Here is a 26,871-nt window from a genome sequence, read left to right on the forward strand (position 1 = left end):
ATAATTTTCTTATTTTTAGTTCTAGCCCAGATGAAGATGTTCAATAGTTACTTCACACTTTAATAGATCAAAATTGATCTCTTGATAATAGAAGCCAAATTGTGCCTTTCATCTTCTCAGAGCCCTCTAATCATTTGGATTAAAGCTAATATTCTAATAATGCCTAGGAATTTTTATATAACCTGCCCTTACCCCTACTCTTTCCCCCTGTAACCTCATCTACTACTAGTCTTCCCCTTATTCAAGTTAACCCAGCCACCTTGGCCCCATTGTTGTCCCCCCGATACCTCAAATAGACACCTTAATGCCTTTGCACATGTTATTACTTCTTCCTGGCATCCTCTTCCTTCAGATACGTAGGTGGTTCACTCTCTCACTTCACTGAGGTCTTTTTCAAATGTCACCTTTTTAATGAGGCCTTTTCTTGCTTCCCCAGCTTAAAATTGCAGCTACCTGACCCTTATAGTTTTTATGTTTCCTACTTGTTTTATTTTTCTCCCTAGTACTTATCAATGCCTTACAAGTATGGATTTTATTTCTCTTAAAGCTACATAAGGAAGGACTGGGTTTTTTGTCTCTTTTATTCATTGCTATATCCCTGAAGACTACAATATGGCTTAACTCATGGAAGGTGCTCAATAAATATTTTTTTTGGTGAACAAGCTCTTCCTATGGGACAGGATTATAACTCTTACAACTCTTACAGATATAAGCCTGCATGACTTCTGGTTGAATTCACACAGCTGTCCAACACCGTGGCCCCATACTATATTAGTTCTTACTACAACCCTCTGAAAATAAATATTATTATTCTAATTTTTAATGCCTGAGAAAAATGAGTCTTATAAAAATTAAGTATCTTGCTTAAGGTGAGACACCTAATAAATAGTAGAAACAGGTTTGCATCCAGGTACAGTGAGGTAGATCCTAAACTATTAACTATTACTTTATGAATTAAAGAGGATAACAATATTTTCATATGTAAAATACAAACTGGTTGCTTTGGAACCAGTTGATAATAAAGTAAAACGTATCCCGTGATTCATTATACATAGTGTGTAATTAATAAATTTGATCTTTATACTATAGACATTGCAAAATCATTGTTTAGTTTTAAAGCAATATGGAGAATGATGTGGTATAGACAGAGACTTGAATGGGGAAGACAGAGTAAAAAAACATAGCACTAGCAGTAAGGAAATGATGTCATACTGAGTTAAAGGTTTAGTGGAGATAAAGAAAGGGTACTGATTCATGAGACATTTCACAAGTGACTTGTTATATACAGAGAGTGATAAAAGAAATTACCCCAGATACATACATGAGTGGCTCAGAAAGTTGGTGGGAAAGCAAGTCAAATTATGGAGTGGTCTGATGAACTTGAAGAAGTCAGAGGTGGAGTTTCTAACACTCAACTCTATTTTAGTGTGAATAGTAAAGTCAATATAATAAGGTTAATACATTAAATAACGCTTTAAAAGAACTAAGAAATTGATGAAGACTTTTACTTGTACTTTCTTGATCTGTATTATACTAGCAGGCAGATGAGGGATGTGAGTGAAATATGTGTTGGCTGTTGAAACGCAAAAACATGTATCAACTGGCGATCTGTGACTTTTGCTAGATTTCTCTGTATGTTAAATTTCTCTGACACTAAATGACACACATATTTCCAACTTGTTCTGACACTTAGAATGTTTCAAAAACTTTTCTCAACAGGTCCCTAAACTAGTTTGTTTATACAGTGATTTTTCTACTACTCCTTTTACTCATTTCAAACTCTGTTATTAAACTTAAATTTTAAATTTGCAATTAGGATAAGACAAGAAGAGCAATGCAATGGTAGGAGTCAGGAGTCAAATGTCAGGAATCTGAGATCCAAATTCCATGTCATTAGTAATCTGCGATACAACCTTGGAAACTGAAACTTTGGCGATACTTCTTATCCTTTCTAAATGACTCCAAAAACATATTCTTGAAGGTATAAATACATATTATATACATTATACAGTATATATGTTTAATAATAACTGTGTTAAGCCCCATTGTATTTCTTGTATAGGTAATGAAATTGATGATCAGGGAGGTTGAATAATTTTTCAAGGGCCACCCAGCTTAGGAGAGGCCTGAGTTGAAATTTTTCTTCAGGTATGTTTTTCTCCAAATCTTGTTCTCCCTCTATTACATTATTCTATCTTTTATTGTTATTTTTATAGCTTTTATAATATGTAAGTAGATTGATGGGTACTAATGTATGAGGCACAGGATCAAATGTTGGCTCTTCTTCTTAATAGCTCTGTATACCTAGCCTCTCTGAGTATTAATATTTTTCAGAGAAATGGAGACTAAAGAATTGTTGTCAATTAATGAAGTAATATTTGAAATGACTACCATAATGTCTAGCATTAACTATACTATGTCTACCATAAGACAGTCTTGTCAAGACAAGAAGGAGTAGTCAAAGCAGAAGTTAGATGATTAGAATTCTTAGCAACACTCTCTCAGTCAGAGCCAAACTAGAGTCTACTGTTTAACCTTAAACCTTAGTATTCCTTTCTTTATAGCAGAGAAAGAACAGCAAAATTTTCCAGAAGATTATCCAAGTCACTGTCTGATCACCAATTCAGTTCTTGAAATTTCTTGATCCTGGAAAGGGGTCTGTAGACACTTGACACAATTATGTCTAAGAATAAATAATTGTTAATAAACACATTGAATTCAGGTTTACAATCCAGTCAAGGAAGACTTGAAAATCACTAAATAAAATGTTTAAAATTAATTTATTGAGACAAAAGGGTTGGAAAAATGACTCTAGTGTTTGTGGTAGCTGCCTGAAATAGCTAGAAGACTTAAAAACACATATTGCTTAATCCATGTTTATTATAACTTGTTTATATTTTCTATTTCCTCCACAAGAGCTATATATTATGTGCATAGTAGGCAGTCTACAAAAACTGGGAGAATAGATATTTGAATTAAAGAATGAATGAGTAACATAAAACTCTCTTTCCTCGATATGCTTCCTAGGCAGTTTCTTGCTTCTGTTCACTGAAGTCTACCAGTCTACTTATGCAGCTGTCCCTACAATATCTAGTAATTGATTATCTAGACTGCCTTGTGTGATTTTCAGCATCATCAATCCATTTATGTCAACAGTTTATTGAGCAGCAGCCTCTTTAAAAATAATCATAAATTTTAGTTGGAAGAAAACAGAAGTTCCACCATTTTGGTAAATTAATGACATTTACAGCACTCTCAGAAACATATGGGCCTAGTGCCCAATTTAAAAAGGAAAGTGACACGTACATTAGGGTTTTTCCCTTTAACAACTTCAGATAACTAAACCCAAGCAAGATAACCCAATTATCTGACATTCTGTCAAGAGTGGTTAGTGTATCAGATAGACTGTCAAGTCTGAAAAGTCACTATTTGTGGAAACTGTTCATTTTTCATTGGTCAAAAATAAATCATACATACCAAAGCCAGTACAAGAATTCTAAGTTATTAAATGTAACAAGTGTTTGACTGAAATATCCAAGTCTTGGTTTTCTTACAGTAAAAGCAACACATATGAAGTTCTTTAGACAAGAAACAAGAAAGTAACCGTCGTTTTCTTATAAATATTAATTGTATACAAATGAAGTATAAAATTGAATTAGAAGAAAAGCAAGAAAAATCCCCATTCAACATTTTCAAGAAGCAATCTTTTCATGAACAAAGATACAAAAAATTAAGATGGAGCCTGAAAATAAAAGCCTTATCTATTAACTAATACAAAATACAGAGAACTCTGAGTCTTCACAGCCCTGGAAAACAAAATAGAAGTGGAGAATAGAGAAGCCAGAAAATATCAGAAACCGTTTAGTAATTCCCCAATGCTCATAGAGAATCTCAGTGCAGAAAATTGTATTTTAAAAGATGGTAAGTGGTTGCTTAACAAGGCCTCCCCAGAAAACACTTTTTTGCCAAATAACTAGATGCAGCCTTACGTTTTCAATCAGGGTTAAATAAACATCGTTTTTAAATCAGTACAAAACAACTCACACTATGAACGGGATCAATGTAACACTTGATACTGTTTCAAAAACCTTTATTCAGAACGTCAGGTTATTCTGTAAGTCATTTAACTCAACTTTACCCAATTCCAGAGAGCTAGAGAGTCCATTTTTTTTTTAAAGAGAAAAATACATCTTTTGTAATATGACTTGTTCTGATTACCTGCTGTTCTAAGGATAGTAGTCAATGTAAATTAACCTGTAGGCAATACACATGTATGTGGTGTGATTATTTTTATTCATTCGATAGGTGTTGAATGAATTGTATACTGTGTGCCATGTTCTATGTTAGGGATGGATGGTTAAGTTTTGTCCTCACAGTGCAGAAGAGAAACATAGGGTTTGTCTATACCAAATCTACTCTCCCCTTCATGTCTGCAAAAAGAATCCTCTTTTATTCAGATATCAAAAAGCTTAAAGGAAGATGACCAGTTTAGAGATAAATTGTGAATATGCTAAACCACTCATGTAAGCTGAGTCATCAGATTGCCATATGGTCATACCATGGGTTCATGATAAGGGATCCAATTCTGGCAAATAATATGAGAAGTTAACTCAGCTGTGGGGTTTATGGAAAAATTTTCTAACTGAGGAAGAGACATTCCCTTTACTCTTGCTGCATGGAATCATGTATGGATGTGAGACCCATCATGTCAGCCTCCTTGTAACAATGATGTGAAGTAGACTAAGGACAAGTCAACATGGTGAGGATGGCACAGCAGAAAGATGGAAAGAAATTAGGTTATGACATCATCAGTCAGCTGCTACAATAATAAACTTTGGAACCACACTACTTAAGAGCTTCTTGTTATGTGAGATAAAATAATTAATTCTTTATATAATTGTAAACCAGTTGAATCAGGTTTTTTTTTTGTTGTTACTTGTAGCTCTAAGTATCTTCAAGTGAAGGAAGGGAAATGGTGAAGTAAAGTATGAAATATGTTAAGAACTGTATTGTAGATGCGTACAAGGGAGCCAAGGTCAGAGACATCTTCAAAGAGGTTAAAATCTTGAGCTGAGTCCTAAAGGATTCTATATAGACAGACAAGGGGACAACTGCATTTCAAGAAGTTGGAAAACTGTGTGCAAAGTCACCAGGGCATGAAAGATTTGAGAATTTGAGTAACTACTTGAGAATAATTTTTAAAAAGATTATATTTGGATGTAGAAAGGCTTACAAGATGAGGTGGGAGATAGGCAGAGTGGAAACTATGAAGCTCCATTGCCAGGTCGTATTAAGAGAGAATGGATTTTCTCTCTTAACGTGGATCTCATAGTCTAATTCTAAAGTCTGTCATAAGAAAAGAGGGAACTGGAATTAAGAAATTATGCTAACCAGCTGGAGGTTACCCATGGCCTGGAGCCGACTTGATGAGTTTGGGATCAAGTTATTACGTGTGTAGATTATTCTGAGAGCAGTGTGGAGGATGGATGGACTGGGGATAGGTAAGAATGAAAGTGAAGGAAAACAGCCTGGAAGCAGTAGTGATAGTCCAGGTAGATGATACCAAACGTGCTAGCTATAAAGTAGAAAGGAAAGGGCAAATTAAAGACAAATTTATGAGAAAGGAGAATCAAGACTTAAGAAATAAGTAAATAAAGATTACTGGGTAAGAATAATGTCTTCTAGATTTTCTGTGTTGGATATCTTAGTAATGGCCGTAAACTAGGGCACTGTGTATTTTTAAACGTTTGGGAATGGTGGGTGAAAGAATTGAAAGGGTAGAGGGTAGGAATATTGAATTCAGTTCTGAGTTTCTTGAGCTGAGATGCCAGTCATATACCATGGCTACATAAATATCTTAATGAGCCCTCCAGGAAAAAAAAAAAAAAAAACAGGTTACAAAATGTACCCATAGGTTAAATCTCTTGGAATTATTTGTAAAATTTTTGGACAAAAGTCAAAGACATTTTTAGAGGATGTCTATTAAAATGATGATTCTTACTGGAGTAGTTAGCTGGTAATCTTTTTTCGTCTGTTAAGACTAATTTTGGCTTTTGAAAAGAAAGCCAATTAATATGTGGAAAGGTGGATATTGGCTTTTCTTTCATGCCCTCTTCCTCTACCACTTTATGGAGAGATTTCTTGAATAATCTATGCTATTTTACTTGTATGGCAGAAAATGCTACGGGTTTACCAAATTAAACTGCATTTTGCTTCTGTATATATACAAACATGGACCACTTTCCTTTGCCACCTTGCAGTTAGGTGGGGGCATTATTACTGACTTCTGGCCTATGGAATATAGACAAAAGCGATGTCTGCTATTAGCATCTAAAAGCATCTCCAACATGATGCTATGATTCTCTTGCTATGGTTCTATGATTATATGCTATGATTTTATCTTATTTGGGTCCAGGTTCAGGGAATACATTTGAGAGTTCCAAATTAGGGGATGTGATGGTTTCAATGTGTTCCCTTTAAAAATTTATGAGCTGGAAACTTAATCCCCAATGCAACAGTATTGACAGGTGGGGGTCTAATGGAGGATGTTCAGGATCCATTCACTCATGAATGGATTCATGCCATTATAAAAAAGTCTCCCAAAAGTCGGTTTGCTTTTCTTCACTCTTCTACAACATGAGGAACAACAGTCCTTTCCTCTGGAAGATGCAGTGTTCGAGGTGCAATCTCGCTTGATCTTGGATTTTTCAGCCTCCAGAACTTAGAGAAATAATTTCTGTTGTTTATTTCTCAGATATTCTGTTATTGCAGCACCAGTGGATGAGGATAGGGAATGACTGAGCCATAAGATGAAAGGATTCCGGGTAAGTCCCATCAATGAGCTGATGACATTCAATTTTCTGTCACCATCCCAGATCTTTTCCCTGTCCTTCAGGCCTGTACTCTACTGCTTACTGTGTATTTTTAGTTGGAAGGAAACCAAACACTCATTTGCCTACGTTTTATTATTGTCATGTTCTTTCCCATCCTAGAGGGATTTATTTTCTAACTCATTTAACTTGATGAAATGGATGACTTAATCGTATTAGCATAATTGGTAGTTGCTTAATTAAACAGTGTTTTTGAGAAAACTGAGAAAGTCTTGGTTTTATGAAATAGGTGCTGAAAAATAAGTACAAAGTGAGTCTACTAAGTAGATTACTCAGTTGTTGTTATCATCACTTATGGTTTAATAGTAAAACTAAAAGAGCACACTTAATGTTTTATTTTTATTTATTTATTTTTTTCGAGATGGAGTCTAGCTCTGTCACCCAGGCTGGAGTGCAATGGCGTGATCTCAGCTCACTGCAACCTCCGCCTCCTGGGTTCAAGTGATTCTCCTACCTCAGCCTCCTGCCTCAGCCTCCGGAGTAGCTAGGATTACAGGCACCTGCCACCACGCCCAGCTAATTTTTGTATTTTTAGTAGAAACGGGGTTTCACCATGTTGAGCAGGGTGGTCTCAAACTCCTGACTTCATGACCTACCCTCCTCGGCCTCCCAAAGTACTGGGATTATAGGCATGAGCCACCATGCCGGGACACATTTAATATTTTAAATATCAATTAGACACTATAAAAGAAAGATTCTGGAAACAATCTACTATTTACTTCAAAGCTCCTTCAAGGATACAATTTTAGTGGGCTTATTGTATATACCTACTCATTAACATTACAATTGACAGCACTTGTGAGTCATGCCGACAACTAGGGGCAACAATTTTGAGCTTTTAACTATCTCAATTTGCAATATGGTTTTCATTTCAGTTTTGCTCTTAAGTTAAAAAAGTCACATCTTCAGTACTTGAATGAGTTCCTAATTGTTGATAGAATAAACAAACATTTCATGAATTCTTCAAATTACCCTTTTTTGAAAGTAGATGTTGAATTAGAAAGAAATCTGAATTGGGCATGAGATATCATAAACATATTTTAATTTCAATTCTTTAATCAGCTAGATGATTGTCATTGGAAAAATCACTTAACATGTTGAGATCCCTTTCTGGGATAGCAGATGATCCTTCAAATCCCATTTGACTTCAAAATACTGTAACTCTATGAATATCTGTTAGTGTATTCCTTTTGGATGCCAAATTCAAATATTATTAGAAGACAAGAATAATTTCTAAACAGAATGCCTTTTTGCCAACCATATTTTTTGTTGGCTAGAGCAAGTCTGATTGAGAAACAATAAATAATTAAACACTATAATACTGCTTTTCAAGGACTTAACCCAAATCCCTAGTATAAACTATGACAGTGGGGAACTAATATTATTATAGGGAAACCAGATTACTATCTAAGGAAGCAGTGATGTAATTGGATGTGGTTATTATAATGAAAAATTGCTGGACAGTGGATTAGGAAGCTCAGTTCCCAAAGGCCTGGGTGGGTCCAAGTTTCAACATTTGAGTTCATTATGTATATACATAATGTTCATTTCCATAACTCGTCACTTTTTCTTAACAAAATAGAAGATTTTGAGGGAGAAATGATTTAAACCAGTGATACATTGATTCTGGAGCTCTTTTCTTGGCTTTTGCCTTGATTTGTGGTAGAAGTTTGTATAAGATTCTATTTTCATAGGTATTTAATAGCAGTAATAAGGCTTAAATGACACCAAATTAATTTAAAGATTGTATGGGTATTTTAAAAATCTTTTTATTAAAGGAACTACTTAAAATCTATATTGCATAAAATAGAAACAAAACAGACAAAAACAACTGTTGCTGTATTATGCCTTCACTGGAAAACTATGCTAATGGATTTTACAGATTATTGTGTACAAAGGAAACCTTGTTACCACTATCTGCCTCTTTTTCTTCAGGTTGGTTGGGATAGAGAACAGTTACTTTCGGTTTAAGCAAGTTGCTGAATGTAGGGATTCTATCCTATGTATGCATTTCTGAGGACAACAGAGTGGAAAGATGATTACAGCAGATCAATATTAAAAGTCAGTGAGACATATCTTTCCCTAACAAAAGATGAAGCAATAATTCATTATTTATTACACTGTAAAGGTAAAAAAATAAATTAGTTGCAAAATAATGATTCTCAAAGGTAAAGGGCTGAGGCTTTAAAGCCCCCTATGGATTCTGTATCATGTGTGCTCTATTGCTCTGCAAGACCTCCCTGAAGTACAGCTCTTTCCCCATGCTTCAGGGAGTGTACCAGACATCAAAGCAGAAAGAGAGAGCATTTACTTCCTTTGTGTATTCATTTGTAAGCCTTTATCAGTATTTAAAACTGACAGAATGGGAGCACACAGACTTTTTTATTCACTGGATGTCTGGCCTTGCCTCTCTGCTTTTATTTGGAAAAGGTCATAGGCAAAACTGTAAAGTGGACAAAATTTGTTGAGTTCCCTCTCTCTACTCTGTCCCTGCCATGTGGCCAGTGGGCTCTTTCCTCCTGCCTGGATGCCTGTGTTAGCCCTTGAGCTTCTTTAAGGCAAGGATCATCCTTTGTTTTATTGTTAATAGTTCAACAGTGTCCATCATCTCTATGTTTGTCACATTAATGAAAAAACGATAAACTAATTCCCATAATCATTTGGTTCAGAATATATATTTTTTCATATTAGAAGAGAACTGCTGGAAGAGAGCAATACTTAACCTCAAGGAGTGACTTGCAAATGAGAGAATTTCAGGCATTAGGGGATATGTATTGTGGAGAGGGGGGCGAGAGAGACAACTGTGACTTTGAATCGCAGGATGCCAAATTTCCACATCTTTTTGCTTTATTTAAATTCATCTGTGACTTGAGAAATTGCCCCCAAATTTTAGATAAAAGAGTTTATGGAGGATTATTTTAAAAAAATAAATGGACAGATTTTTACATCATCTCAGTTTTATGGATAGCATATTAAAGTCACAGGATATGGTCATTGAATACCCTGTACCGGAGACAACATTGGCTTAATTCATTTCGTGGTTTTCTCAACTGGTACAGAAGATGCTGCTCCATCAACTTGTTCTTAGGCCCTAACTCCTGTCTTGGTTTGTCCTGGACTTCTGCTCACATTCTCTCTCTTCCCCAGTTTTGGTTTCACTAGTGATATCCATTGCCTCGTTTCTGATCAGGTCAATCTCCTGGAATTGCTTTAGCCAGGCCAGCTCTTAGTTGACCTCTGAAGCAGCTCTCCTCCACCCCCTATTGACATAAGTCTGCATGTGAACAGCTGGGTCCAGGAAACTTAATCCTATTCATACATTGAATAGTAAATTATTGAATGTCTATAAAGTGCCAGTTACTGTTCTAGGTACTTGTGAGATATCAGTGAATAAAGCAGAAAAAAGATCCTTACACTGATAGAGCTTGCAAATGGGAGCCTCACCTCAGGTTATCCCCGTACTTGAAAGGAACACTTTGAAAAGATTTTTGCATTAGGTGCCTTAAGTGACACTTTATAAAGGAGCTGTGTTATAAAATGGCTTCCTACCAGACAGTTTTTCATTCCAATTGGTTCTCTCTTGGAGTTTGTTCAATCAGACTTGGTAGGAGGAGTGGGAAAGACTGCAATACTGCTGTTCTACCTACGATATATCCCATGGCATACTGATGCTCCAATTTCTAAAAACACATATTTAAATTCTTTATCTTCCATAAGAAATACTTATTGTAGGTCAGGTTCTCTAGAACAGGGCATGAGACAGAATTTCACTGTTTGTGATTTACTGAAGAAGTGCTCTTCGGGAAAAATCTTGTGGGGGAGTAAGAGCAGAATTATAGGGAAGGGAAAGGAATTAACAAGGATGAGATCTCGGGTCAAGTCTAACCTTGATCTGATTTATGGGGAGGCTCTGGAATGTAAATTGTATCTTAGAGATTTTCCCACTTCGTAGGCCAGGGGGCTAGCTATGGAATCAGAGGTTAATTCTCCAGTGAAGGGGCCGTATTCTGTTAGCAGTCACTGCAGCAGATGGGAGTGGGTGCAGCAGCCAGGTAAAGGCGCACAGCAGTGCCCAATTTCATATTCCCTGAGTACCATGGAATTTCCAGTATCGTGTGTGAAAATATTGATGGCCTTACAGACACTTCTGTGGATTCATAATTTTTAAAATATTTTTTGAGTATCTACTGAGTTTCAGATACTGTGCTGGATTGGCACATGGAAGAGTGTGACATGATTGCTGTCTTGTGCTACTCTGTGGACTAAGAGGGGGAAGGGACAGGGCAGCAGGGGTGTCAAGGGAGTGTGATATGATGTCTGGCAGAGTCATGAACAGTATGCTGTGGGACATGATGTGGAAGCAATACTCAATCCCAGATGGTGGCTGGGAGAGGGTCAGGGAAAGCTTCCTGGATGATGTGACATCCTAGGCAATCGACTCAGAGCCTTCATAAAGTCTGTTATATTATTTTCCTGTGGCTGCCGTAATAAGTTAACACAAACTGGTGATAACAGAAATGTATTCTCACAGTTATGGAGGCCAGAAGTCCAAAATCAGGGTGTAAGCAAGGCTGTGCTCTCTCCCAAGGCTCCAGGGGAGAACCTTCCTTGCCTCTTCCAGCTTATGGTAGCTCTAGGCATTCCTTGGCTTGGAGCTGCATCAGTCCAATCAATGCCTCCCTTTTCATGACCTTCTCTCTGTGTGTCTTCTCCTCTTCTGCCTCTCTTTAGGTCACTTGGCATTGGATTCAGGGCTCACCCTGATAATCCAGGGGGATCTAATCTCAAGATCTTTAATTAAATTCTATCATCAAAGACCCTTTTTCTCCGTAAGGTCACATTCACAATTCACAGGTTTCTGAGGTTAGGCTCTGGACATACCTTCTTTGGGGCCACCGCTCAACTCAGTACTTCACTAGTGGTTAAAGTGTTTCCTATTCCAAATGGAAAGGGGCACTACATTTAAGCTTTTGTAATTAATTGTTACATAATGGGGGAGGGGACTCCTGGACATAAGCTCCAAATGTTATGGTTCCCATTTATAGCCACCTTTTAGGATGCAAGCTGTGAGGTAAAGCTTTTAAATTCAAACACAAAGCTTCTAGTTAACTCACTTGCCTTGGAAAATAGGGCCTATTCATCCTGCATTCACTCTTCAGTGGAAGAGACTCACGTGAGCCTAAGTCAATCTCACCTCTCAGAAAGGCTACCCACAATGATGTCAAGTAGTCAAGATGGTTTTCATTCCAATCTTACTTATTCATAGCTCAATATCTGGTGAGGCAACTTTCTGATCACTGATAGTGACAGGTGGAAGTTGTGGAGCAGGGAGTGCTGTTGAGGATATATAGAGTTATAGGGCTTGGTGAATAATTGGTCATGTTAGTGAGAAGCAAGGAAGACCTCAATATTGTGTGTGCAAGACAGAATATTTAGTTCAGTGTTGAATACGGTGAATCTGAGGAAGCAGTAATTCATCCACGTGAAAAAAAAATCTCATTAAACTCATGACTGATGGGTTTCTAGTTTTTTTTTTAAATAAGACTTTTTTTAAGGAAAGATATTTTGAGCATTTTTTTTTCATGAATCATGAGATACGAGCTGCAACTTTAAAGTTTTAACACAAACATTTTGCACAGAGGCAATCACTCCCTAAATATGATGCTAGGCTTGAGCTATTTTTTAACTCTGATATATTTTAAATATAATTAATATTATTTTATGCTTAGTGCATGTTGCCTGATTCTTAATTTTTATTTGTTTTAAGGGGAGGAAGGCATTTTTGGATCTCCCCCCTTAGAGGATCAGGAACAATAACTAATAGGTCATAGGCTTAATACCTGGGTGATGAAATAATCTGCACAATAAATCCCCATGACACGTGTTTACCTATGTAACAAACCTACACGTGTGCCCCTGAACTTAAAAGTTAAAGAAAACTCCTTCCTTGTTTTTATTTCTCTTTTTTCATATTCTTACAAACAAAGCTCTCAAAACAAACAGTCCATTTATAATTTATATTCTTTTCTATTCCTTCTTAGTTTCTCTTTGAATCACTGAAAGGAAAAATGGGCTTGATATTTTTTTTCAAAAGGATGAGAATTATACACAAAAAAGCTTCTCTTCCAACCTTTTTGGAAACAGTGACGTAATTGTGTTTACATGAATATGCAAGTATGACATTGATCTACCACTTTGTGTGCACCCATTGTTGCCTTTCAAATGACTCCACTTTTCATACAACTTTAGCAAATGAAGAACTTCCTGAGGTGGTGCAAGTATTTTAACAATCGTTAGTCAATTAGAATAAGTCTTTAATATTTTATTATATTTTTAATATACTTTTAAAACATTGTTTTTTGTTGTCGTTGTTGTTTTTGTTTTTTGTTTTTTTTAATGGAGTCTCGCTGTTGACAGCCCAGGCTGGAGTTCGATGGTGCGATCTCGGCTCACGGCAACCTCCCAGGTTCCAGCAATTCTCCTGCCTCAGCATCCTGAGTAGCTGAGATTACAGGCGCCCGCCACCAGGCCCGGCTAATTTTTGTATTTTTAGTAGAAATGGGGGTTTCACCATGTTGGCCCGGCTGGTCTCGAACTCCTGACCTCAGGTGATCCACCTGCCTTGGCCTCCCAAAGTGCTGGGATTACAGACGTGAGCCACCACACCCGCCTAAAACATTGTCTTTTATATATTTTATACTTTATATATATTTATATTTTTGTTCAAATATTAAAATAAAAATTGTTATCTGGCTATGTTACTTTTTTAATATGCATGCATTTTAATAATGCATGCAAAAAACAGTAAAGTTTTAAGGGAATTAAACATTGAGTTTAATGGAGTCCTACATTTAATACACAAAGTGTATCCACTTAACTTTCCTTTGCCCCAAAGTAGCTTTCTGAAAAACTGAAGAAAATAAGACTTCATTCAGAGCTTTAATAAGAGTCTGTTCATGGAAGGGCCTCATGCCAGTCAGTGTATCTTATGCTTTATTATAGTAACATGCTAGAGGAATTGTTCTGCTTTTTCAATTAGGCATTTAAAATGAAAATAAGCATCAAATCAGTCTCTGACCAAGTTCCTGTGTATCTTCTTTGCTACGTCTTCTTGAGTGATTTTCATGAGAAGAGTGATCTCATTATGAGTAACATTTCTTGAAGCAGAAAAATATGACACTCCAAAATGATATTGACTTGCTGTTTTCCTGTTATTTAGTGGTCTTAACTATCAATCAAAGCAACTAAATGATGCCTGTCATACATTCATGAGAGTAAAACATAGATCTAATTTTATCCTTAGGTCATTGAAACTTATAATTGTTAAAACTTTGTCCTGTGAAATTAAAATTGAATCAACAAGGTTAATAATACAAAGAAAAGTAGGAAGAACAGATGCAAAGAATATTATGTTCAATAGGATCAAGTGTAGGTGATGATAGGAGAGATCTTTTTTTGAAAACAGGGTTGGAAACAAAATTTGTTTTTAATAAGTGAGTTTTTAACATTAGAAGGATTTTCTTTTTTTAAAAATTTATTATTGTACTTTAAGTTTTAGGGTACATGTGCACAATGTGCAAGTTTGTTACATATGTATCCATGTGCCATGTTGGTGTGCTGCACCCATTAACTCATCATTTAGCATTAGGTGTATCGCCTAATGCTATCCCTCCCCCCTCCCCCCACCCCACACCCCACAACAGTCCCCGGAGTGTGATGTTCCCCTTCCTGTGTCCATGTGTTCTCATTGTCCAATTCCCATCTATGAGTGAGAACATTCGGTGTTTGGTTTTTTGTCCTTGTGATAGTTTACTGAGAATGATTTCCAGTTTCATCCATGTCCCCACAAAGGACATGAACTCATCATTTTTTATGGCTGCATAGTATTCCATGGTGTATATGTGCCACATTTTCTTAATCCAGTCTATCGTTGTTGGACATTTGGGTTGGTTCCAAGTCTTTGCTATTGTGAATAGTGCCGCAGTAAACATACATGTGCATGTGTCTTTACAGCAGCATGATTTATAGTCCTTTGGGTATATACCCAGTAATGGGATGGCTGGGTCAAATGGTATTTCTAGTTCTAGATCCCTGAGGAATCGGCACACTGACTTCCACAATGGTTGAACTAGTTTACAGTCCCGCCAACAGTGTAAAAGTGTTCCTATGTCTCCACATCCTCTCCAGCACCTGTTGTTTCCTGACTTTTTAATGATGGCCATTCTAACTTGTGTGAGATGGTATCTCATTGTGGTTTTGATTTGCATTTCTCTGATGGCCAGCGATGATGAGCATTTTTTCCATGTGTTTTTTGGCTGCATAAATGTCTTCTTTTGAGAAGTGTCTGTTCATGTCCTTCACCCACTTTTTGATGGGGTTGTTTGTTTTTTTCTTGTAAACTTGTTTGAGTTCATTGTAGATTCTGGATATTAGCCCTTTGTCAGATGAGTAGGTTGCGAAAATTTTCTCCCATTTTGTAGGTTGCCTGTTCACTCTGATGGTAGTTTCTTTTGCTGTGCAGAAGCTCTTTAGTTTAATTAGATCCCATTCATCAATTTTGGCTTTTGTTGCCATTGCTTTTGGTGTTTTAGTCATGAAGTCCTTGCCCATGCCTATGTCCTGAATGGTAATGCCTAGGTTTTCTTCTAGGGTTTTTATGGTTTTAGGTCTAAGATTTAAGTCTTTAATCCATCTTGAATTAATTTTTGTATAAGGTGTAAGGAAGGGATCCAGTTTCAGCTTTCTACATATGGCTAGCCAGTTTTCCCAGCACCATTTATTAAATAGGGAATCCATTCACCATTACTTGTTTTTGTCAGGTTTGTCAAAGATCAGATAGTTGTAGATATGCGACGTTATTTCTGAGGGCTCTGCTCTGTTCCATTGATCTATATCTCTGTTTTGGTACCAGTACCATGCTGTTTTGGTTACTGTAGCCTTGTAGTATAGTTTGAAGTCAGGTAGCGTGATGCCTCTGGCTTTGTTCTTTTGGCTTAGGATTGACTTGGTGATGCGGGCTCTTTTTTGGTTCCATATGAACTTTAAAGTAGTTTTTTCCAATTCTGTGAAGAAAGTCATTGGTAGCCTGATGGGGATGGCATTGACTCTGTAAATTACCTTGGGCAGTATGGCCATTTTCACGATATTGATTCTTCCAACCCATGAGCACGGAATGTTCTTCCATTTGTTTGTGTCCTCTTTTATTTCATTGAGCAGTGGTTTGTAGTTCTCCTTGAAGAGGTCCTTCACATCCCTTGTAAGTTGGATTCCTAGGTATTTTACTCTCTTTGCAGCAATTGTGAATGGGAGTTCACTCATGATTTGGCTCTCTGTTTGTCTGTGACTGGTGTACAAGAATGCTTGTGATTTTTGTACATTGATTTTGTATCCTGAGACTTTGAAGTTGCTTGTCAGCCTAAGCAGATTTTGGGCTGAGACAATGGGGTTTTCTAGATATACAATCATGTCATCTGCAAACAGGGACAATTTGACCTCCTCTTTTCCTAATTGAATACCCTTTATTTCCTTCTCCTGCCTAATTGCCCTGGCCAGCACTTCCAACACTATGTTGAATAGGAGTGGTGAGAGAGGGCATCCCTGTCTTGTGCCAGTTTTCAAAGGGAATGCTTCCAGTTTTTGCCCATTCAGTATGATATTGGCTGTGGGTTTGTCATAGATAGCTCTTATTATTTTGAGATACGTCCCATCAATACTTAATTTATTAAGAGTTTTTAGCATGAAGGGTTGTTGAATTTTGTCAAAGGCCTTTTCTGCATCTATTGAGATAATCATGTGGTTTTTGTCTTTGGTTCTGTTTATATGCTGGATTACATTTATTGATTTGCATATGTTGAACCAGCCTTGCATCCCAGGGATGAAGCCCACTTGATCATGGTGGATAAGCTTTTTGATGTGCTGCTGGATTCGGTTTGCCAGTATTTTATTGAGGATTTTTGCATCAATATTCATCAAGGATATTGGTCTAAAATTCTCTTTTTTGGTTGTGTCTCTGTCTGACTTTGGTGTCAAGATGATGCTGGCTTCATAAAATGAGTTAGGGAGGATTCCCTCTTTTTCTATCGATTGGAATAGTTTCAGAAGGAATGGTACCAGTTCCTCCTTGTACCTCTGGTAGAATTCGGCTGTGAATCCATCTGGTCCCGGACTCTTTTTGGTTGGTAAGCTATTGATTATTGCCACAATTTCAGAGTCTGTTACTGGTCTATTCAGAGATTCAACTTCTTCCTGGTTTAGTCTTGGGAGGGTGTATATATTGAGGAATTTATCCATTTTTTCTAGATTTTCTAGTTTATTTGCTTAGAGGTGTTTGTAGTATTCTTTGATGGTAGTTTGTATTTCTGTGGGATCGGTGGTGATATCCCCTTTATCATTTTTTATTGCATCTATTTGATTCTTCTCTCTTTTCTTCTTTATTAGTCTTGCCAGCGGTCTATCAGTTTTGTTGATCTTTTAAAAAAAAAACAGCTCCTGGATTCATTGACTTTTTGAAGGGTTTTTTGTGTCTCTATTTCCTTCAGTTCTGCTCTGATTTTAGTTATTTCTTGCCTTCTGATAGCTTTTGAATGTATTTGCTCTTGCTTTTCTAGTTCTTTTAATTGTGATATTAGGGTGTCAATTTTGGATCTTTCCTGCTTTCTGTTGTGGGCATTTAGTGCTATAAATTTCCCTCTACACACTGCTTTGAATGTGTCCCAGAGATTCTGGTATGTTGTGTCTTTGTTCTCATTGGTTTCAAAGAACATCTTTATTTCCGCCTTCATTTCATTATGTACCCAGTAGTCATTCAGGAGCAGGTTGTTCAGTTTCCATGTAGTTGAGCGGTTTTGAGTGAGTTTCTTAATCCTGAGTTCTAGTTTGATCACACTGTGGTCTGAGAGACAGTTTGTTATAATTTCTGTTCTTTTACATTTGCTGAGAACTTTACTTCCAACTATGTGGTCAATTTTGGAATAGGTGTGGTGTGGTGCTGAAAAAAATGTATATTCTGTTGATTTGGGGTGGAGAGTTCTGTAGATGTCTATTAGGTATGCTTGGTGCAGAGCTGAGTTCAATTCCTGGATATCCTTGTTAACTTTCTGTCTCATTGATCTGTCTAATGTTGACAGTGGGGTGTTAAAATCTCCCATTATTATTGTGTGGGAGTCTAAGTCTCTTTGTAGGTCTCTAAGGACTTGCTTTATGAATCTGGGTGCTCCTGTATTGGGTGCATATATATTTAGGATAGTTAGCTCCTCTTGTTGAATTGATCCCTTTACCATTATGTAATGGCCTTCTTTGTCTTTTTTGATCTTTGTTGGTTTAAAGTGTGTTTTATCAGAGACTAGGATTGCAACCCCTGCCTTTTTTTGTTTTCCATTTGCTTGGTAGATCTTCCTCCATCCTTTTATTTTGAGCCTATGTGTGTCTCTGCATGTGAGATGGATTTCCTGAATACAGCACGCTGATGGGTCTTGACTCTTTATCCAATTTGCCAGTCTGTGTCTTTTAATTGGAGCATTTAGTCCATTTACATTTAAAGTTAATATTGTTACGTTTGAATTTGATCCTGTCATTAGGATGTTAGCTGGTTATTTTGCTCGTTAGTTGATGCAGTTTCTTCCTAGCCTCCATGGTCTTTACAATTTGGCATGAATTTGCAGTGGCTGGTACCAGTTGTTCCTTTCCATGTTTAGTGCTTCCTTCAGGAGCTCTTTTAGGGCAGGCCTGGTGGTGACAAAATCTCTCCGCATTTGCTTGTCTGTAAAGTATTTTATTTCTCCTTTACTTATGAAGCTTAGTTTGGCTGGATATGAAATTCTGGGTTGAAAATTCTTCTCTTTAAGAATGTTGAATATTGGCCCCCACTCTAATCTGGCTTGTAGAGTTTCTGCTGAGAGATCCGCTGTTAGTCTGATGGGCTTCCCTTTGTGGGTAACCTGACCTTTCTCTCTGGCTGCTCTTAACATTTTTTCCTTCATTTCAACTTTGGTGCATCTGACAATTATGTGTCTTGGAGTTGCTCTTCTCAAGGAATATCTCTGTGGTGTTCTCTGTATTTCCTGAATCTGAATGTTGGCCTGCCTTGCTAGATTGGGGAAGTTCTCCTGGATAATATCCTGCAGAGTGTTTTCCAACTTGGTTCCATTCTCCCCATCACTTTCAGGTACACCAATCAGACGTAGGTTTGGTCTTTTCACCTAGTCCCATATTTCTTGGAGGCTTTGTTCATTTCTTTTTATTCTTTTTTCTCTAGACTTCCCTTCTGGCTTCATTTCATTCATTTCGTCTTCCATCGCTGATACCCTTTCTTCCAGTTGATCGCATCGGTTCCTGATGCTTCTGCATTCTTCACGTAGTTCTTGAGCCTTGGCTTTCAGCTCCATCAGCTCCTTTAAGCACTTCTCTGTATTGGTTCTTCTAGTTATACATTCATCTAATTCTTTTACAAAGTTTTTAACTTCTTTGCCTTTGGTTTGAATTTCCTCCTGTAGCTCGGAGTAGTTTGATCCTCTGAAGCCTTCTTCCCTCAACTCGTCAAAGTCGTTCTCCATCCAGCTTTGTTCTGTTGCTGGTGAGGAACTGTGTTCCTTTGGAGGAGGAGAGGTGCTCTGCTTTTTAGAGTTTCCAGTTTTTCTGCTCTGCTTTTTCCCCATCTTTGTGGTTTTATCTACTTTTGGTCTTTGATGATGGTGACATACAGATGGATTTTTGATGTGGATGTCCTTTCTGTTTGTTAGTTTTCCTTCTAACAGACAGGACCCTCAGCTGCAGGTCTGTTGGAGTTTGCTAGAGGTCCACTCCAGACCCTGTTTGCCTGGGTGTCAGCAGTGGTGGCTGCAGAACAGCAGATTTTTGTGAACCGCGAATGCTGCTGTCTGATCATTCCTCTGGAAGTTTTGTCTCAGAGGGGTACCCGGCCGTGTGAGCTGTCAGTCTGCCCCTACTGAGGGGTGCCTCCCAGTTAGGCTGTTTGGGGGTCAGGGACCCGCTTGAGGAGGCAGTCTACCTGTTCTCAGATCTCCAGCTGCATGCTGGGAGAACCACTACTCTCTTCAAAGCTGTCAGACAGGGACATGTAAGTCTGCAGAGGTTACTGCTGTCTTTTTGTTTGTCTGTGCCCTGCCCCCAGAGGTGGAGCCTACAGAGGCAGGCAGGCCTCCTTGAGCTGTGGTGGGCTCCACCCAGTCTGAGCTTCCCGGCTGCTTTGTTTACCTAAGCAAGCCTGGGCAATGGTGGGCGCCCCTCCCCCAGCCTCCCTGCCACCTTGCAGTTTGATCTGAGACTGCTGTGCTAGCAGTCAGGGAGACTCCGTAGGTGTAGGACCCTCTGAGCCAGGTGCGGGATATAATCTCCTGGTGTGCCATTTTTTAAGCCCGTCGGAAAAGTGCAGTATTAGGGTGGGAGTGACCCAATTTTCCAGGTGCCGTCTGTCACCCCTTTCTTTGACTAGCAAAGGGAACTCCCTGACCCCTTGCGCTTCCTGAGTGAGGCAATGCCTCACCCTGCTTCGGCTCGCGCATGGTGCACTGCACCCACTGTCCTGCTCCCACTGTCTGGCACTCCCTAGTGAGATGAACCTGGTACCTCAGATGGAAATGCAGAAATCCCCTGTCTTCTGCCTCGCTCACACTGGGAGCCGTAGACCAGAGCTGTTCCTATTTGGCCATCTTGGCTCTACCCCCAAGGATTTTATTCTTAACTCTTAATTATATAATCACAAAAAAAATCAATGTTTCAGGAAAACACACTTAATCCTAATATAAAATTCATGTCACTTATCACAAAGTTAGATAGTCAAGTGTATTAAGGGGAAACAAAACAGAAATAGTAATTTTAAACCACATGAGACATTGCGAAGAATTTTTTTGTTAATAAACAACCCATAAATACTTTTACATACTACATTTCAAAAATGATGCATCTATGAATAATATGATAAAGGTCATAGTGTTGAAGACTTTAAATTCAAGGTCATCATGTTGAAGACTTGAAATTAAATTCAGGGTTGTAGTGATGAAAAATTCAATGTCAAGGTCTTGATGATAAAGACTTTAAATCCAGGGATATATTGTGTAAGAAAGGACAAACAACTAGCATTCAAGTTATTTATCCAATTAGTTCTCTGTGAGTACAAAATATAAGAAATCACTAAGTGGATTGGCCTAATTACAGATTTTGTTTCATTTATAAATAACTCTCAACTTCAGGAAATCTTTTCGTAGAATTATTCAGTTACATGGTATCTATCTACCCTTGTGTAGGTATTTCTACTACACTTTAAATCCTTATTGAAAACAATTCCCTTTCCATTTGTCTATGTTTTTAAGTATAAAATATTTTAAAAGAAAGAAATGTCGGCTGGGCTTGGTGTCTCACACCTGTAATCCCAGCACTTTGGGAGGCCAAGGCAGGCAGATCATGAGGTCAAGAGATGAAGACAATCCTGGCCAATGTGGTGAAACCCTGTCTCTACGAAAAATACAAAAATTAGCCAGGCGTGGTGGTGCATGCCTGTAGTTCCAGATACTCGGGAGGCTGAGGCAGAAGAATTGCTTGAACCAGGGAGTTGGAGGTTGCAGTGAGCCGAGATTGCACCACTGCACTCCAGCCTGGTGACGAAGTGAGACTCCGACTCAAAAAAAAAAAAAAAAAAAAAAAAAGTCTGTCCCTTAGCTAGAGAAAAAAAGCAACCCATTTCCTTCTTTACGTCGAAAACACAAACCAAAACAATCCAGTTCCTAATGTAATGTCATACAGAACCCAGGGTCTGGAACAATATTTCATTCTGGTTTTCCTGCTATATGCTGAGAATAATTTAGTTATTTACATTATTGAGAAATCTGTTTAGCAGACCAGAATCATCCCAATGCTTCCATCAGCAAAAGGCTTGCTAAAAAAGGCACGAGCAGTGGCATCTACGAATGGGAACATCGAAGACTCTACTCTGTCTTTCTCCTCATCTTCTTCTGATTCATCCATATCTGCTGAATCATCATCCTCATCATCATCATTTTTTCTCCTCCCCCTCATCTTTCTCTTCCATCTCTTCATATTCATCATTTCCAATCATACTATAGACACTCTGAACGTTGGACATGCCATACGGAATTGGAGAATGGCAACATTAAAGATATTTAAAGTAAAGGAAATGGTAGGTATAATACCCTTCCATATATCCTGGTGTTGTAAAGAATGTGGTACAGCTGCTGTAGTCATACACCCAAACTGGGCTGATGATTGGAAATTCACAAGCTAAACCAGGTCCTTGAGCTTATTCTACTTCACTTTTAGCATTCGTTAGTCTCCACTAGCAACCGTCCAACTGACAAGACTTCGCAGGAATAGCATCTTTTGACAATCTTAATTTGATATGTGAAGAAATAGTGGGGTGAATGTACAGAAGCTAAGTTCCGGCAGAAACAATGGGGAAACTGAAATGCTAATATCCTCAGGTGTTGCTACAGAAATTCTGGCATCTCATGAATCAGTCTTATTTCAAAAATTTCACCAATGATATTTCAAATTTATGCTTTGGGAAAAGTTTAGTGCTCTAGAAATTTTCAACAGAATGAGTATACATTAGCCTTTGGATTTTATGATTTATAACTAATATTGCACAGAAAGTACTTTTATACCACATATTCTTCTAAAAACAGTCTCATAACTAGATTTTACATTAAAATCTTCAAGGAGTAGATATACAAATTGCACTTGTCATTTAAAGCTACAAGAAAGGCATCATTCAGATTTGAAATTCTGTTTGGATTTAACTTCCTGATTAACGGTAGCAACTGTCCAAGTGGTAGATTTTGAAAATGATGACAAATTATCCTCTTAAATAAAAATGACATTGACAAAGACTCAAAACTGCCTGAATTTTATGTTCTGTATCAATTATAAGGTAAAGGAATCTTCTGCTTCCTCTAAAGCTGCCCCATAGAGAAGTTGGCACTTAAAAAGGCATCCTTGCCTGTTTTCGTTAATCTTACCAGTAAAGACGATGGGCAACCTGGATGCTTTGCAAGGAGCGGTGGAGTAGAAGTTGCACTAAAGGACTCTCAAGGTTCCATTCAAACTTGACAGCCTGAAGTAAGAGACACAATTACTTTACTTCTCAGTAACAAAATTATAGCACAATACAGAGGGACTTCAGAGGCTTGAGAAAAGACTAGAGAAAACAGCATGCACATTTTAACAAAATGCTAATAACACATTCAATGATTTTATGAGTCGGTATATGACTAATAACAAAACACACATACATTACACCATTTGGATTTGTGTAGTCTTGCTTCCTTTCCTTGTATATGGATAAGAAATAAGGGCAGGTGGTTGGTGGAGTTCAACCATGTGCCAAGGGAGAATACTGACACAAAAATTCCTGGATTATTAAATACAATATTATTAAGCCACAGATATTTTTTCCTATTTGGAGATGAAATTAATGCACACTGAAAGCCTTAACAGAAATCATCAACTGGTGTATTATTATTAACCTCCAGGCCTTGAGGTTTTGCTTAAAATTTCAAAACTGACTGTTCCTACCATAACTCAGTCCCAAATCCTTTCTTTCATCTCCACTGTGAACAACTCTTAAGTTTTTTAGGATACTCAACTGAGTAGAAAACATAGATAACAGTGGCAGCCCCCACTATCCTTAGGGAGCTAATTTAGGGCTTCACCTGTCCTCTGCAGGGACTTCACTGACAGCAATCTGTAGCTGAGCTGCTATCGTCATCCCAGGAATCTGAATATATGAAAATGAAAACCAGGTTCTCATAAAAATGCTCATTCCTGCTTGACAGACAAAGCTTATATCTTTAGTTGTTTGATAAACCATTTAAGTCTCTCTCTCTTACACATACACACACACACACACACACACACACACTCTCTCTCTCTCTCTTTCTCTCTCTCTCTCTCTCTAAAAGCTTCAGAGTCTAAGCCAGGCTTTATACCACAGTACAGACAGCAGGAAAAAATAAGTACAATATCCAGTCATACATACACTTGAAGAAACACCTCAATATGCTAGCCATCCTCAAGAATGGGAAAGTTTATAAATTCCTAAGGTGTGAGGGTGCTGAAGATGAGTTCAGCAAATTTGCATAACCTCCTGATGCTATCTGACTGTAGAAGGACAATAATGTGTGCTGTCTTAAACTGTAGCCATGGCACCCTCTCACTTAACGTGCTAATGCTGGACTGACTAGGTCACGGGTTTTATTTATGCCCTAATAGTGAGCATATTATATGAGCATATGAGCAGGAGATATGTTTCAGAATTACCTACATGCTTGCCTTTTTAGATGTCTGCCCCATTATTTCTTCTTGAACCCAATGTCTATTTGTTATCCCTCGCTTCCAAGCTTCCTGCTTTACTCTGTCCACTGATACAATTTCCCCCTAAATCCTGCCTGACCATCTAGAATGTAGACAATTTTTCTGGTGAACACCACATTATTTGAAGTGGTTTGCAGTAACCCCTGGGTCTGGGTCCTATTTGACTCTTAGCTATGAACTGTATCTTCTGTTTTGTTATAGTCTTAGGGTCCTTTCTTACAGCTTTAATATAGACTGCATAATTCTCACATGATAATACATAACAAAATAGCATGATTCCAGAAAACAACCAATAGGTTAGGATTTTTTATGTGTTGGAAAGTTTGAAATTCAAGGTAGAGTATAGAAGTCTAAGGACAACGAATGTTTTGAAATTCTTACAGTGGTTTTTTTTTTTAATTTTCTAGTCACATTATCGATATCTTTCCATCTCAGGACATTTTATAACTTTCCTTTTTAATCATAACATAGTTGAAACTTTAATTTTGCCTTCTGTGTATTTGCTGTGTTAGATTGTGTGCACCCCGTCTTATACATTTGGATTTGCGGCAATATGGGTCTCAATGACATTCCTGATGCCAAGTGTACTTAGGTAGAGACTCAAATGAGTTTAATGTCTACAGACTTTTGTGAAAATGTATTCTCCTGAATTGGGCTAGAAATAGCATGTTGCCATACCTATGAGTCATGAGATGAACGGTGAACTTGTAAGTTAGATTAACCCTTATTTTCAAGAAAGATTGGATTGTACTCTATGGTACAGCTATTTCTAAACCAGCTCTCTTTTTTAAGGAGAACTTCAGAGAAATTCATAATCTCTGTGCAGTCATACTCTACTAAAGTTTATTAATATAGGCTCCTTCTACCAGTTTCCAGTCACTTTTCAAAACCTGAGGCAACTGACATTCAAACTAGCTGTAACAACCTGACCTTTCAGATAAAAAAAAAAAGCTGGATTAAAAACAAAACGAAGCATAAAAACCACAAGTTTAGATCTATTTAGCTCTCAGCATACAGTCATCCTGGAAAAAACAAAAATAACTTACCTTCGATTCTGTATCTATTGGATATTCTGTTATTTACATGGTCATGTGTAATTTACTTGTTACATTTCATCATATTCAGACTAAATCAGTCTTTGCTTACATTTCTAGATAACTTTATATTATTTTCTAAAATTACTCCAACATTGTGATATTTGATGTTACTAAAATGTACTATTTGGTGGCAAAATTTGGCTGTTAGAAATTACTATGATAAAATTTATTATCAATATTATAAGCCTCTAAAGAAGTGCAAGAAACTCATAAATTATGAAAAGCTGCCTAGCAAATGATTATTTTCTACATAACATTTATTTGGTAATTTTTGTCATTTTATATATACATATTTATAAATTTTTATCAGCAGCATGTCTATTTTTTCATGTTCTAATAAATGAAATCATTTTTAAAAATTTTTCCTTTTTGGGATTAATGTATTTTGTAATTGTAACAATTTCAGATAGAGAATGTCTTCCTTACCCATGCTGACATCATTTAGTCCCTTGGGTGGCCAAATTGCAATATCACTTCTGGATAGACTATTGTTGATTCATTGGGAACCTTTTAGAGATAATTAGTTAAAACCCTGGGTTTCCTTAGCAACTCTGCTGTTCTTACCTGAACTAGCTGTGGGAGATATTCCAGTAGTTCATCATTCAAGAGGTTGTCTAATTGTTGAACTGCCACTTTACGAATTTCTTGATCTGGAAAACTATAATACACAGTAAATATATCCACTGAGCTGTTAATGGTAAGGAATAATGCATAAGACATGTCAGGGAGAACAGAGAATGAATTCTACCCCCAGTGCATAAGGTAAAACAATTATCCCACAATCGGTTAAGGTAATATTAGCACCAAATAATTCTTATTTTTCCATATTCTATGCTATCATGTGGACTGCAGTAGAAAATCCTTTCAACTAGACTTTGGAAATGTGGTTTTAAGTCTGATTCCTGCCAGCTTTCTTATCTATAAAATGTGTATTATGGATAATCTAAAATCTTTTCTAAAGTAGTATGAAAATCTTTGCTTCTTATTTAGCCAAGCGTTTGATAAATAAGTTATTACCAACTGGAGATCTGATTATATGATTAAAAATGGGATCTAATATTTTTAACCAGTCTTAGCCAGATCTTACCACAAACCAGAAATTTAAAGTTCTTTAGAATAAATAAACAAAAATAATTTACTACAGCTAAATCTTACTAGACTGTGAAGTTCTTGAAGGAAACTGTGCCTTGTTCACTTTTGGATGGCATTTGCCTGTTGTAAGATTTAGCACCCATTAGGCACTTAATAAATGTTTTTTATTTAAATAAATTTGTGAAGATATTTAGCATTTGAAGTCCTGTTCCAAAGACAATTTATCCTGAAATGGATTCCTCAAATTGTCATCTTGCTCCATCAGAAGAAATAGATTCAGTTATCTCAAAGTTCCTGGGAAGTGCTTGGAGACAATTTTGGCTCCATATTGCTTTGACATGATTAGATATTACTAGGGCTTTGGTAAGAAGAATTAATTTTAAAGCAACAATTTTTTAGAAAAAAAATCAAGCATAATTTAAAACATGAAGGAATTGCTTATAGTAATT

At 37.2% G+C, this 26,871-nt stretch overlaps 1 protein-coding gene across 3 annotated transcripts in view; it reads right to left on the minus strand.

Moving 5' to 3' along the window:
• The window catches only part of PIK3C2G (phosphatidylinositol-4-phosphate 3-kinase catalytic subunit type 2 gamma), a 403,925-nt gene that overhangs the window by 218,526 nt on the left and 158,528 nt on the right, over positions 1-26,871 (minus strand). For all 3 annotated transcript variants that reach the window (XM_012502330.2, XM_003265569.4, XM_004092097.3), the window contains 2 exons: positions 25,895-25,988; positions 22,880-22,974 (listed from right to left, as the gene is read on the minus strand). In XM_012502330.2, coding sequence (XP_012357784.2) covers positions 22,880-22,974; positions 25,895-25,988 — 189 coding nt within the window. The remainder of the gene's footprint in view (positions 1-22,879; positions 22,975-25,894; positions 25,989-26,871) is intronic.

Source organism: Nomascus leucogenys, chromosome 23, assembly GCF_006542625.1.
Source record: "Nomascus leucogenys isolate Asia chromosome 23, Asia_NLE_v1, whole genome shotgun sequence".
NCBI classification, from domain to species: domain Eukaryota; kingdom Metazoa; phylum Chordata; class Mammalia; order Primates; family Hylobatidae; genus Nomascus; species Nomascus leucogenys.